At 45.4% G+C, this 14,941-nt stretch overlaps 1 protein-coding gene across 1 annotated transcript in view; it reads left to right on the top strand.

Annotated features, from left to right (window-relative positions):
• Positions 1-14,639, top strand: part of MMP25 (matrix metallopeptidase 25) — a 15,972-nt gene extending 1,333 nt beyond the window's left edge. The window contains exons 2-11 of the mRNA XM_044657886.1: positions 6,084-6,202; positions 7,281-7,413; positions 8,613-8,745; positions 11,386-11,678; positions 12,260-12,436; positions 12,790-12,874; positions 13,056-13,138; positions 13,462-13,614; positions 13,948-14,208; positions 14,359-14,639. Of these exons, the coding sequence (XP_044513821.1) occupies positions 6,092-6,202; positions 7,281-7,413; positions 8,613-8,745; positions 11,386-11,678; positions 12,260-12,436; positions 12,790-12,874; positions 13,056-13,138; positions 13,462-13,614; positions 13,948-14,208; positions 14,359-14,639 (1,710 nt within the window). The 5' untranslated portion in view covers positions 6,084-6,091. The remainder of the gene's footprint in view (positions 1-6,083; positions 6,203-7,280; positions 7,414-8,612; positions 8,746-11,385; positions 11,679-12,259; positions 12,437-12,789; positions 12,875-13,055; positions 13,139-13,461; positions 13,615-13,947; positions 14,209-14,358) is intronic.
• Positions 14,640-14,941: the final 302 nt, after the last annotated feature.

Here is a 14,941-nt window from a genome sequence, read left to right on the forward strand (position 1 = left end):
CTAGCAAAAGAGAAAAAAAATTAAATCCAGGCAGTATAGTTACAGTTGAAAAAGCACAGACTCAAAAAATCTTTATAACAAAAACCTCTGACAAAGGTCTAATTTCTCAAACTTATAAGGAGCTAAATCAATTGTACAAAAAAAAAAATCAAGCCATTCCCCAACTGATAAATGGGCAAGGGACATGAATAGGCAATTTTCAGATAAAGAAATCAAAACTATCCATAAGCATATGAAAAAGTGTTCTAAATCTCTTATAATTAGAGAAATGCAAATCAAAACAACTCTGAGGTACCACCTCACACCTAGCATGTTGGCTAATATGATAGCAAAGGAAAATAATAAATGTTGGAGGGAATGTGGCAAAATTGGGACACTAATGCATTGCTGGTGGAATTGTGAATTGATCCAACCATTCTGGAAGGCAATTTTTAATTATATCCAAAGGGGTTTAAAAGATTGCCTGCCCTTTGACCCAGCCATGCCACTGCTGGATTTGTACCCCAAAGAGATAATAAGGAAAAAATATGTGTACAAAAATATTTATAGCCATGCTCTTTGTGGTGCCAAAAAATTGGAAAATAAGGGGATGCCCTTCGATTGGGGAATGGCTGAACAAATTGTGGTATCTGTTGGTGATGGAATGCTATTGTGCTCAAAGGAATAATGAACTGGAGGAATTCCATGTGGACTGGAATGACCTCCAGGAATTGATGCAGAGTGAAAGGAGCAGAACCAGGAGAACCTTATACAGAGAGACAGATACACAGCAGCATAATTGAATATAATGGACTTCTCTACTAGCAGCAATGAATGATCCAGGAAAATCCTGAGGGACTTATGAGAAAGAACTGTGGGAGTAGAAACACAGAAGAAAAACATTTGCTTGATCACATGGTTTGATGGGGATATGATTGGGGATATAGACTCTAAATGATTGTCGTATTGCAAATATTAATAATATGGAAATAGGTTTAGATCAATGATACATATAAAACCCAGTGGAATTGCTTATTGTCTCTAGGAATGGGGAAGTAGGAGAGGAGGGAAAGAACATGAATCATGTAACCATGGGAAAATAGTCTAAAACAAATAAATAAATAGTTGAAATTTAAAATAAAATTAAAAAAAGAAAAAGCATAGACTTTCAAGTCAGAGGACCTGGGTTCAAATCCTACCTCTGTGATCTTAGATAAGTCAGAACTTACTTGGACCTCAGCTTCCTTGTCTATAAAATAATATGATTGTACTAGCTGTCCCTGGAAGTCTCTCCCAGTTCATCTATAACCCTACCATCATAATGTTTATTCCATTATCTTGGGTCAACTCATCTCTTGTCCACTAAACTACAGTGATAGTCTCCTAGCTGAACTCTCTACCTCTGTATTTTCCCCCTCCAATCTCTTTACTAGTATACTGTGCAAATCTTCCTTATGCTTAGGTCTAAAGAGGTCACTCCCCAGTTCAAAATACTTTAAGATAGTTTCCTATTGCCTACCAAATAAAGTCAAATTCTTCTGGCCTGGCATTCAGGATTATTCATAGTGTGGTGCCAATCTCCCTTTCTAGTCTCCGTTCTGACTGCTTCTGGTATTCCAGATCTGTCTAAGCAGATCACATGAAAATTGGTGAATTGTTTTTCACACCTCAACACTACCATCATTCATTTCCTGCTACTTTAAACCTAACTCCATCCCCATTTCCTTCCTAGAAGTCCCTCTGGTTACTTCCTCTCAACCTGTCCAAATTCTACATTCCTTCCCAGCTTAATTTAAGTCCTTATCTCCTCCAGAAAGTCCTTCCTGACACAACGATCTTTTCTTCTTCTTAACCCTGTGGCTCTTAGTGACTCTTTCTCACTGTCTCCTAATCTCTGTCTCTTTTTCTCTCTTTCTCTCTCTTTTTTCCTTTCTCCTCCCTTTCCCATATCTCTCTCTGTCTTGCTTTGTAACCTCTTGTTTTGGTGTCTTAGAATCTCCTCGCCATTAAGAGAAGAAAATTTAAAACAAACAAATTAACTACGAAGTTGTGTTTTGTACCCAGGAGATCAGGAGAATGAACAAAAGTGGCCAAAACCTCCATTGCCTGAGTTGTGAAGAGAATAGGCACTCTACAATTCTATAATTCCTTTTGTCTTGGAGGCAGCCTTTTTTTGGTGAAGGAAGAGACTCTGGTTCTGATCTCAACACAGCCATGAACTCATTGTGTTTATATACCAGCCTTGGGCAAGTTACTTCCCTTTTGGGTAGGCTTCCTGCTTGTCAAACAACGAAATCTAAAGCACCTTCCAGGTCTTAATATTTTAAAAGTCTTTTTTAGGTCTAACATTAATTATCCCTATTCATTCTAGGGGACAAGGCAGGGTTTATTAGCATCCTGTATGAAAAAGGAGTTAACTGAGACCTCTTAGAGGGGAAGTCATTTGGCAGAAGCAGATTTGAACCCAGGTTTCCCCTTTCAGCACTCAGTCTCACGCTATGAACCATGTTAGTAAATATACTCTGAAATATTAACAGGAAGAGATACTCCGGACCACTGAAAAATGGCAAACCTAGTTAGTTAGGGAGTTCCTGACTGCTGACTTGTGTCTGTAATCACTTTCTGTAGAAAATTTTCAATATCAGTACTTGTACTAATTATAAGGAATGGAAAGCTATTTAAATTCTTTTTTAAAAAAAATAGTATTTATTTTTTTCATTCTTAATTACTTATTTAATTCTGAGTATTTAATTTATTAAGGAGCTGAAGTCTGATGAGTGGTGAAGTGCAGGCAGCAAGTGTAGATCATGCTTAGAATTTTGTCAGTAAAAGAGAGGATAGGAAAGGTGGCAGCTAAAGGGAGTAGGGCCTGCTCATCCTATCTGCTTTTCCCTCTTTCATTCCTTTTAACTTCTTCCCTGACTAACCTCATTCCCATTAGTGGTTGTGGTTTGGCCCTTCCCCCAACCTCTTTCCCAGAAACACTCAGCTTTTCAGTATTGATTTGGAATGGCGAACTGGCAAGAGAAACCAGAGACCCATTTCTTGAGGAAAGCCATGGGAATGTGATGCCTGGGGTCCTGGAGGGAATTGGGAGCAAGCTACCTGAGAGAGGGGGAAGAAGCTAAGGAAAAAAAATCTCTCCTCTTCTTCTCCTTTTCTTTCTTCCTCCCCATCTCTTCTTCTTCCCCTCCTCTCTTCTCTGTTCTTGTAAAGCAGAATTAAGCCCTGGGATGGGGATTTTCACTGAGAATGGGCAGGAGAACTGAGGAATAGAAACTATGAGGACTCATAAATTTGGGCCCATGGGGGAGGGGATGGTCATAGAGCTGCTGAAGAGACCCTGGGCAGAGAAGAGAGTGAGAGTAAAGAGATTGCGGAAAGAAGGGCAGAGCCACGCCCAGAGTCCTACTTGGGGTACCCAGCTCTCAGAAAATCCTCATTTAAGTCGTTGAGGTTTTCTGCAACAGAACTAGACTTCCTACTGGTTGGGGGTTGAGTAGAGCCCAAAATAGGAGAAACAACTTGACTAACAGTCAGAAAATATATTTGCAATCCAGGCTCAGCAGCCACTTGCTTTGTGTGATTAGCCCTGGGTCACTTCTCCTTGCTGGGACTCAGTTTCCATCTCTGTAAAAATGAGGATAAACAATGTCCTGCCTACTCGCCTACCTGCCTATCTGTCTTGTGGGACAAAAGCTTTTTGACCCTTACGGTTTACATATGGTATGTATTCATAGTGAATGAGAACTGTAGTCAGACAGTCATCCAGATGAACAAATTCAATTCTATTCAGTTTGAAGACCTACTTCAGTATCTGCTTTTTTTTCTGACAAATGGGAGTGGGGGAGGTGAGGTATGGATCAGATGATCTTTAAGAGGCCATCTAGCTCTCACAATTCCCTAAGTATCCAAGACATTTACTGACACTGTGGGTATGTCTGTGTTTTCGAGGTCCTGTGGGAGTTCTGAGAGGCAGCCAGAACTCAGTAGGACTTGGCTTCTTTCTTAAGAAAACTCAGTCAGGTGGGGGCTGGGGGTGGGGACATGTTCTAGTATAACTACGCAATCTCTGTCTCAACATCCATTGGTATGGGTCTCCCTCTGTACCTTGGGACAGGGGTTACAAATTTTATAGCATAGGTTGCTCAAAGAGGAGATGTAGCCACAAACAACAATTATCCCTCCACTGGGGAACAGAGATATTATCAGAGGCTTGACAGAGACTTCCTCTTTGTTGATTGATTGTGTCTGGGGGAGAAACTGAGGGAGGGGTCTGGCTGGGGGGGGGGGAGAATAGAGCTCTCCTCTCAGCCCATTTCTAGACCTTCTCTGACCCTGCCATATGTGTGTGTGTGTGTGTGTGTGTGTGTGTGTGTGTGTGTGTGTATTGTCTAGCTGTCACCTTGCCTTCATCTCTGAGTCCGGCTTCTCTCCACTTCTCATCTCTATTCTCAATTTCAGTTTCTCTAACTCTTATTGTTTCCCCCTCACTCCTTCCTCAATTCCATCCAAGAAACCCAAGAGCCATCTTGACATGACTAATTATGATATAGGATGGGATGTAACGAGGTCCAGGCAAAGAGCTGTAAGGGCTATGAGATAATAGAAGAGGAAGAGAGCACTTTCAGATGAGTGTGGGGCTGGGAGTAATGCAGAGGTTTCCTGGTAGAGACAGCATCAGAGGTAGACTTTGAAGGAAGCAATGGAAGGATTTCAATAGTTGGATCCAAGTAGGAAGTGCATTTTCTCTGTATTTCTTTGGGTGAGCCTCTGTCACTCTTCACATCTTTAGACTGATGCTGTCAGACTGCATCAAGAGAGAGAGACATAAATTATGTGAGGGCAGAGAAGTTCAAGATGTGTCTTGGAGGGGCAGCTGGGTAGCTCAGTGGATTGAGAGCCAGGCCTAGAGACGGGAGGTCCTAGGTTCAAATCTGACCTCAGTCACTTCCCGGCTGTGTGACCCTGGGCAAGTCACTTGACCCCCATTGCCTACCCTTACCACTCTTCTGCCTTGGAGCCAATACACAGTAAGGTAAGGTAAGGGTTTAAAAAAAAAAAAAAAAAAAGATGTGTCTTGGAGAATGAGTGCTTGGAAGGAGGTACCTTTAAGAGGGGAAGACAGGGAAACCGAGAGAGCAAAAGAAATGACTGTTCCCTTCCACATTTTCCCATATCCCCCATTTTGGGGGGCAGGATATGAGGGGCAATGATGGCACTAGGGCTGCTTCCCTCTTAGGACCATAGAGCTCATTTCCTAGGCTCTATCTCTTCCTGGGCTCTCTGATATATGTGTCTGTGTCTCTGTATATGTATGTATTTAGGATACATATGATATACCTGGTTTTCTTGAAATCTTCAGACACCTCCCCCCCTGCTAATCACTCTCCCCTGTTTCCTCCTGCTCCAGGAGCCTAGCTTTTCCATTCCTTCATGTCCTTCCCCTTCTCCCCAAGCACTTGCCACAAGGTCCTCTCAAATCCAAGATTCTGTGACAACCTTTTTGTTTCCTAGTGCCTTTCCCTCACCCTAGTTGTTTTTCTCCAGGTACCTCAGCCCCTAGTACCTCAGTTCTCTTTTTCTGGCCCTGGTCCCCTGCCCTATTTCCTCTTCAGCCATGCCTCTCCCTCCAAGGATTCAAGCATCATCATATGGAGCATTTATCATCTCCTTCACTCTCAATTCCCCCTCCTCTCCAACCCACAACCTTGTTCAATCTCAGCCTCTTCTTCAAATCTGCTGGCCTTTGAGGTTCCCAGGTTTACCACTAACTAGGGGAAATTGGGCCATTTCCCCACACTCCGCCCCTAAAGGATGCTGTAACCTGCCTTGCCCTTCTCTGCTGCCTAGTACACTCCCAGTCTGTGGATCCCCTAGGTATTTGAGGCTTTTTGGACCCCTCAGCCTGGAGCCTTTGGTAGTCCAGAGACATCTTTCAATCTGGTACCCAGGAATCTGACTCTTCAATCTCAGCTGCCTCACCTGAAGAGCAGGGCGTGGCTGGGCAGGGTGGCTCCCTCTCTGACCACCCCTTCTCTGCTTCTGGGCTGCCCCTTTCCATCACTCCTTCCCTTGATTTAACTCCAAGAGCCTGGCCTGAGCCAGGGTCATGTGGCTGCCAGAGTATCCTGTTCTTAGCCTGCTCCTGCTCCTGCTGCTGCCAGCCCCAGTCCCAGCTCGAGCTCTGGGGCCCTCTGCCCAGGATGTCAGTCTGAGCGTGGTGAGTGCTGACAGGGGGAAAAGGGAGGGGGCTAGATCCAGGGAAGGTGGGGTCTGGGGTGTGGGCAAATGGAAGCTGGGGTCCTAGATATCTGAGTCAAGGAGCCTGGCAGGGGTGAGAGCACCCAGGAAGGCACAGCTCTCTCCACATTTCTGAATGGAGAGTCCTAGAGGGAGCTGGGGTTCTGAAAGGTACAGAATGGAGCCAGGGCGGGGATCCGGGGTCTGGAAAGGCAGAGAGGAGCCAAGAACCGGGACCCCTGGGTTTGGGAAAAGGAAAGAGAGAGAAGCTGGAATTCTGGCCACCAGGGTCCAGGATCGGGGAGAGAGGTCTGGGACCTAGTGTTCAGGAGGATATTCAAAGTGAATTGATGGGGGCAGCTAGGTAGAAACTTCCTAGCTGTGTGACCGTGGGCAAATCACTTAACCCCCATTGCCTAGCCTTTACCGTTCTTCTGCCTTAAAACCAATACATAGTATGGATTCTAAGATGGAAGGCAAAGACTAAAAAAAAAAAAAATACTGAGCTGAGGACTAGGATCTCCGCGTCTGGGAGCAGATGTAAAACCTAGGACCTAGACGGGAGAAAGGGAAAGCTGGGGACCCGGGACATCTCGATCCCAGACACAGGGAGGGAAGCTGGAGCCCTGGCTGCCGAGGTCACGGAAGGGAAAGAAGCCAGAAGGAGAGGAGGGAACTAGGTCTTCCTGGGTCCTGGAGTCTGGGAGTATGTAAGATGGACCCAGCACGCCAGGAGACAAGATAGGGAGGAGGAAATACCTGGACGGGGTCGGGGAAGTGGAGGCTAGGATCTGCGGCTGAGGAGCGTGAGACAAACAGCACGAAGCTTAGGAACGCCCGGCAGGATCCCCGGGGTGTCTGATCCTCGCCTTAGACTTAGATGTGGGGTTATCCTCAACTTCATCCTTGTTGGATGGCGAAACAGGAGATGACAAGTCCACCAACTTTTGGCTCGCTACCGCTGGACTCCGGGAGGCTCCGGGTGCTCTAAGCCCCGCCTCTCCCAACCCCACCCCGGCACTCCGTTCCCAGTTAACCGCTTCTTTTTCGTGGTCCAGGACTGGCTCACTCGCTATGGCTATCTGCCCCCGCCCCACCCCGCTCAGGCCCAGCTGCAGAGCCCAGAACAACTCCGGGACGCAATCAAAATCATGCAGAGGTTTGCCGGGTTGAAGGAGACGGGCCTCATGGGTAATGAATGATCATTCCCTTCCTCCCAAACACCCCTTGCCCCATTCCAGCCATCGCTGGGGAAGGAAATAGAGACTATCCAAGGAGAAAGGGAAGAAGCATTTATCAAGCCCCTACAGTATGCCGTGCCTTGGACTAAGCACTTTATAAATCATGTCTCATTTAATCCTCACAACAGCTTTGTTAGGAAAGTGCTATTGTTATCTCTAGTTTACAATTGAGGAAACTGAGGCAGACAGGGGAACCGTTTTGTGATTTGCCTTTGGTCATGCAATATGTATCCCATCCCAAAGCTAGAGGCTCTGCTCAAGTCATCTTCAGCAATTCTGTTTCCCCATCTCAAGAACTACTGTATATAATTTCTTACCTCCCTCTCTGTCCAGCCCTCCTGCTCTTTCAGATCTTCCTTGTAGCCTCCAGGCATTGGGAAGACAGAAGGAGCAGGTCTATCAAGTTCTGAGACCCTTAGTTCTTGCCTGGACCCCAAATCTCAGAAGTGCTACAAAGTTCTAAGGCTTTCAGGAGCTCAGGGGGTGAAGGTGGGACTGGAGAATGCAAAGTAAAGGTGCCTCGTACTAGGCAAATGGAGTTATTGCTGGTCTAGAGATCTGCAGAATGGGGTAGAAGGAAAGACTTCAAAACAAACTAGAAGATGGGGGAGAGAATAATACTAATCTAGCCGATCTTGCTCCATACCTCCTATTGTCTGGCTTTCTACTCCCAGAAAGTGGTCAATAATGATATTAGAATTCCCAATCCTAGGAGCTGCACTCTCCCCACCTCTCTCTCCCCACTTTGCTTTTCTCCTCCTCCCCTCCCCTCCCTCTCTCCCTCTCCCTCTGCCTATCTCTTTGTCTCTTCCTGTCTCTGTCTCTCTCCCTCACTCTTTCTCTCTGTCTCTGCACCCCCAACCCTTACTTTCCATTTTAGAATCAATATTATGTATAGGTTCCGAGGCAGAAGGGTGGTAATGGCTAGGCAATGGGGGTTAAGTAACTTGCCCAGGTTCACCCACCTAAGAAGTGTCTGAAGTCAATTTGAGCCCAGGACCTACCATCTCTAAGCCTGTTCTCTATCTACTGAGTCACCTAGCTGACTCTCCCCACCCCATTTATACTCTCTTGTGATCAACTTCTAGGTATAGGGTTAAGCACCTGTCCATCGTCCCTTTGACCTTTCATGTCCCATCTCCTTTCCAGATGAGGATACCTTGGCTACCATGAAGAAACCAAGATGTTCCCTACCTGATGTTCTGGGAGTAGCTGGGTTAGTAAGAAGGAGGCGGTATGCCCTTACAGGCAGCTTCTGGAAGAAGAAGCAGCTGTTCTGGAGGTTGGTTCTAGATTTTATTTTTGATTTCTCTCTAGCTAGCTAGTTGTGCCTGTCACCAGCCCCCTGAAGGGGTCTATAGTGCCTGTGAGTTAGCATATTACTCATTTGTCTTCCTCCTCATGGTCTTATATTAGTTTCAATGAGTTCAGTGCCTAGTTCAAAATCTTTCTCTCCTCCCTAACTCTTCTCCTCATTCTAGAACATTTCATCATACATATTGATATTCCCTCAAATTCCCTATCCATTCCTCAAATGACTCATTCCCCATGAACTTTTCTCTGCCACATATTACACACAAAGACAGTCATACCATACATCCTGCCACAGGATCACAACTATCAGTCACATCAGCCACAAATGTGTCACTTCCATGTTCACAAACTCTGAAATTCCTTTACTTGATCACAATCTTGACTCTTCTACCTGTGTACCTTCCAAAACTAAACCTTGTTTTTTCAGTATCCTGACCTTCAATTCTTCAGTCTTCTCCTAGACCATTGCTCCTGCATTAGCTACATTCTCATCCTTTCCCTGTCTTTACCCCATGGTGAGCTAATTCAATATTATATACTGTTCTCTCCTCTTGAGTCCCTTATCTTCATTGTACTGTTTTTTTTTTTTTGCCCTGCCAAATGTCAGCTTTGTATTACTTCCACTCTCTGCTGTCCTTATTCCTATGCAAATGGTACTGAATAAAGGTAAAAAAAAAAAAACAAGGAGAACAATAAAAACACACAAAACCTTGGTGAATCTACTACCAATTTGTGTTAGATAATCTTAAATGGGTCCTCACTGCTGTAAGGCAATCCTTTTATGCCTACCAAATTAACTTGTTAATTCCACTCACCATATCTTTTCCAAACTTTTTCATCTCTCCTCAAAACTCCCTTGGCTCCTTTTCCCCAACCCAGTTAGCTGTGAAACTGAGAAGTTTGCTTGATTTCACTGAAAAAAATCAAGGCCATTTGCCAGAGAAATCCCTCTCTTTCCTTCCTTCTCATCTCTTAGCACCCAGATGCCCTTAACTACTTTCTCTTCCTTCACTCTTGTCTCATATGAAGAGTTGCCATTCTTTTTGCCAAGGTTAACCCCTCCATATGCACAAGTAATCCCATTCTATCCCTTCTTCTCCAGGAGATTACCTCCTCTATTGCCTTCACTCTCTCATTTATCTTCAATTCCTCCTCATCTACTATCTGCTTCCCTAATACCTACACCTACAAATATGCATTTCCTCTATCCTCAAAAAACCCTCATTTGATTCATCCATCTCTGCTAACTATTGTCTCATATGTCTTCTGCCTTTTGTGACTAAACTCCTTGAGAAAGTTATTTACGAAACATGCCTTTGCTTCCTCATTTCTCACTCTTTTAACTCTGTTGCCTGGCTCCAACCTCATCATTCAACTGAAAATGCTCTTTCCAAAGTTATTAATAATCTTTTAATTGCCAAGTCCAATGTTCTTTACTCAAGCCTCACCCTTCTTGACCTGTTGAGGCTTCTGACACTGCTGATCACTTTCTTCTCTTTGACAACTCCCTTCTCTCTAGGTTTTTAGGACACTGCACTTTCCTGTTTCTCTTCCTAACTATCTGACCATTCCTCAGATTCCTTTGTTGGATCAATCATCCAGGTTGTGCCTACTAACTACAGATTTCATGCAGGGATCCATTCTAGTCCTGGACCCTCTTCTCTTCTTCTTCTATACTGTTCCACTTGGTGATCTCATCTGCTCCCATGGATTCAAGGATCATCTTGATGCAGATGACTCTTAAATATACTTACGTACCCCTAACTGTTAATCTCTAGTCTAGTTAATCTCTGTCTGTTAATCTCTAGTCTTGAATCTTCTATTGCCTGTTTGACATCTTGAATTGGAAGTTATATAGACATCTCAAAATCAGCATATCTGGGGGCATCTGGGTAGCTCAGTGGATTGAGAGTCAGGCCTAGAGATGAGAGGTCCTAGGTTCAAATCCAGCCTCAGACACTTCCCAGCTGTGTGACCCTGGACAAGTCACTTGACCCCCATTGCCCACCCTTACCACTCTTCCACCTAGGAGCCAATACACAGAAGTTAAGGGTTAAAAAATAAATCAACATATCCATATCTAAATTCATTATCTTTAACCCTAAACCCTCCCCCTGTCCATGCATCCTTATAATCGAGGGTATAATTTTCTCCCTACTCCAGTCCATCAACCACTGGCTAAAGTCAAGATATTACCATGTTATTCTCCTCCTCATAAAACAACAGTGGTTTCCTATCTTCTCTGTGTTTGATATTTAAAACCCTTCCTCACCTGCCTCCCCATATCCCATCTTTTTATACTTTATACCCAACCATATACTCTTCAATGTCTTTGTTCCTCAAATAAGACCTTTTATCTCCCATCTCTGGGTATTTTCACTGGCTGTTCCCCATGTGCCTTTCTTTGTATCTCTTGTGATTAGTATATCTTGTGATTAGGATGATACATAGAAGGTACTTAATAAATGTTTATTGAATGGCTGACTGGATTGTTTTTTGTTTTTTTAAACATAAGATTGGGTTGTTTTATCACTCCTCCAAGTCATTGTTTTATTCAGCCACCATATGTTCCTCCTTTTAACACTGGACTCTCTTCTTTGGACACTAGGGTTCAATCTTTCCCACAAGGCTCTGCCCTCAGTCAAGACACTGTTCGGAGTTTGATGTACTATGCTCTGGCTGCCTGGGGGACTGAGGTGGGGATGACATTTAAAGAGGCTGAACCCGGGGTAGGAATGGAGCCTGAGCTTCTCATCGACTTTGCTCGGGCCTATCACAAGGACAGCTACCCCTTTGATGGGCCTGGGGGCACGCTGGCCCATGCCTTCTTCCCTGGAGACCACCCCATCTCTGGGGATACCCACTTTGATGATGATGAAGTCTGGACCTTTGGAGCAAGCGGTATGGTCCCCCTGAACACCCCCTCTTTGTTCCTCAGAAAACCCTTATTCCACAGAATCCAAGTCCTCCACTTAGACATTTCCCTTCCCTGAAGACCCATTCTGCTACATTTAAGAAAAGTTTACTGAGTTTACAATCCTGCATGGAAAGCTGATGAAGAAGGAGAGGAGGCCAATTTATAAGAAGCAGAAGAAAAGGCCTCTGGTCTTGGGAGGAGTTTAGTCAAGTTGAGGAGAGATAGCTTGCACAGGAAACAATATGAGAGAAGAGCAAAGACTGTGTGTATAAGCCTAAATTCTTAGTATTGTTTCTGTGATGGAGGAAAGTAATGTGCAACAAGGCTAGAAATGTAGGTTGGTGTCAAGTTGTGAAGGATTTTAAAAGCCAAAGAAAGGAGTTCAGATTTTCTCTTAGAGGCCATAGGGAGTCACTGAAGTTTGTACAGTAGGGGAGTGAAATGGTTAGTTTTTCACTTCAGGAAAACCACCTGGACAACTGTGCCTCTAGAGCAGATCCTCAAGATCAGTTGGACCAGAGTCCCTTTTCTCACCATCTGATTCCTGCCTCCTCCTAACCCACAGATGGCAGTGGGACAGACTTGTTTGCTGTGGCTGTGCATGAGTTTGGCCATGCCTTGGGTCTGGCCCACTCCTCAGCCCCTGACTCTATCATGCGGCCTTTCTACCAGGGTCCAGCTGGGGACCCTTTGAAATACCGGCTCCCACATGATGACCGAGAAGGGATCCAGCAGCTTTATGGTGAGTGCTGGGACCCTCTATTTTTTCCTTTCCCAGAAATGAACCAGGAGCTGTAGGTACAAAAAACAATCAAAGTCCCTTATACTTCTCTGTTTTTTCCCCTCTGTTGCTTCTCAACATTTAATTTTCATTACAATCCTATAAGAGCAACAGGGGAAATGAAGTGTTTTACCCAAAGTCATGAAGCTAATAAGTAGTGGAACCAAGACTGGAACCCAGGACTTCTAAAATTCCCAGTCTATTTGTCTTTTCTACCATTCTCCATCTTGATGATGGAAAAGAGAATCCTTTCTAGAACTTGCTGCCTTTTAGCCTCTCCATTTTACCTTACCTCTACTTCTTTCTCCCTCTAGGAAAGGGTCCAAATCATCCATACCCAAAACCAACTCGGAAACCTCTAGTTCCCCCTCCCCAGTCCCCAGGGCAGCCCCCAGAGAGGTAAGTATCCCCTGCTCTTCTGATCCATCTCCAGTTCCTCCCCAGTCCCCTTCTCCCTTCTCTCTTTCCCACCCCTTCCCCACCATCCTGAGCTTCATCCCCTTTATCCCTAATGATCTTCCCAGTTCTCTGCTTCAATCCCATCTCTCTTCCCCTTTCCCACTCCTGCCCTTCCTCCCAGCCCCTCGGTCCCAGTTCCTGACCGGTGTTCTGGTAACTTTGATGCTATTGCCAACATTCGTGGTGAGGTGTTCTTCTTTAAAGGTGAGTGAACTCTGACTCCTATTAGCCTTATCCTGGAATGTTGACCTCCTTACCATATGTCTTACTCATCCCCTGGGCCATCAAGCCACTACTTCCCTTTGCTTTTGATCCATCTGTAGTAACGACCTGTGGCCCTTTTAACCCCTTAAATTATGTTGTCCAGGCCAATGCCAAGAGCCCCGTCATACCACTTGTGTCAGATGGAGTAAGGCTAAAGAGGGTAGAGAACTAATCCAATCCTCCAATCTCTACAGACCAGGTCTACTCTACCCTGGAACCTGGGGGTGGGTGACTTTAGGGCTGATAACCCTGCTATACCCTAGGACCTTGGTTCTGGCGCCTTCAGCCCTCAGGCCAGCTGGTGTCCTCTCGCCCAGCGAAGCTGCACCGATTCTGGGAAGGACTGCCTGAGAATGTGGTGACTGTGAATGCAGCCTATTCTCGGCCCTCAGATGGACGAATCTTGCTTTTCAGTGGTGAATAGAGGGGATGATGGTGATGGGGGAAGAAAGATAAATAGGAAAATAAGGAGAGAGTCAAAGAGAGCCTGAAAAGATATGGGGAGAAAAGAATCGCAAAGGGAGAACGCTGTGGACCGAGATACGGAGATGGAAGAGCCATGGAAAACTGGATTGGGATGGGGGTGAGCAAGAAGAGACAATTGGAGATAGCTTAGGAGAGCTTGAGAGGAGGAGAGAGCTAGAGAAGCATGAACAAGGAGACCAACATGGTGCCTCACCACTGGGAAGGGAAGGGACAAAATTGATGGAGCTTTGGATTTGACTGACTTTATTCCACTGCATCCTCAGGAGACCAGTTCTGGGTGTTTCAGGACCGGGAGCTGGAGGCTGGTTCCCCAAAGTTGGTGACTGAAATGGGGCTTCCCCCTAAGGAAACTGTGGATGCTGTCTTCTCTTGGCCCCAGAATGGGAAGACATACCTGATCCGAGGCGAACAATACTGGCGTTATGATGAGGCTGTCCATAGCCCTGACCCTGGCTACCCTAAGAGTCTGAGCCTGTGGGAGGGAGCACCCTCGGCACCTGATGATGTGACTATTGGCAACAGAGGTGTGTGTGTGTGTGTGTGTGTGTGTGTGTGTGTGTGTGTGTGCTGGGTGACTTGGTGAAGAAAGTATGCCTGGATCTGGGGAGAAGTAAGCTGAGGGAAGAGTGGTCTTCTGAGAAGCACACTGACCTTCCCTCATTCTCATTCTACAGGTGACACTTACTTCTTCAAGGGTACCAAGTACTGGCGATTTGCTCCAGGTAGTGTGGTGGCAGAGCCTGGTTCTCCCTCCCACATGGGACCAGATTGGCTGGATTGCCCTGCTTCTGCCCCAGATCCTCCAGCACCAAGACCTAAGTCTCCACGAGTCCCAGAGCCTGGCAATTGTCAGTGTGAGATCAATCAGGCAGGGAGCTCAAGCCGGAGACTTCCTGGCTTCCTCTTCTTCTCTTCCCTTCTCTCCCTCCTCCTGGGCACAGTCATTTGGTCCTAAAAACTGGGACAAATAGCTGCATCCCCCACTTTCTCTTCCTCCAGAGACAGATCTTGTGTTTACCTCTCTCTTTTATCACACCCTCCTGATCTACACTGAGTGGACTACAATTCATTTAGATAAGCCATTTCCCCTTTCTAGATCTGTTTCTCCATTTGAAAAAATAAGGGAATTGGACTTGATGTCCTCTAAGATGCCTTCCAGTTCTAAATCCAAGATCCCATGAGTGAGTGAACTCTGGCTTCTTCTGGATCTCCCAGTTAATGAGAGTCTTGAAGTTTTCCCAGTGTAAACAACGCCTA

Source organism: Gracilinanus agilis, chromosome 1 (assembly GCF_016433145.1).
Source record: "Gracilinanus agilis isolate LMUSP501 chromosome 1, AgileGrace, whole genome shotgun sequence".
Classification (NCBI taxonomy): Eukaryota; Metazoa; Chordata; class Mammalia; order Didelphimorphia; family Didelphidae; genus Gracilinanus; species Gracilinanus agilis.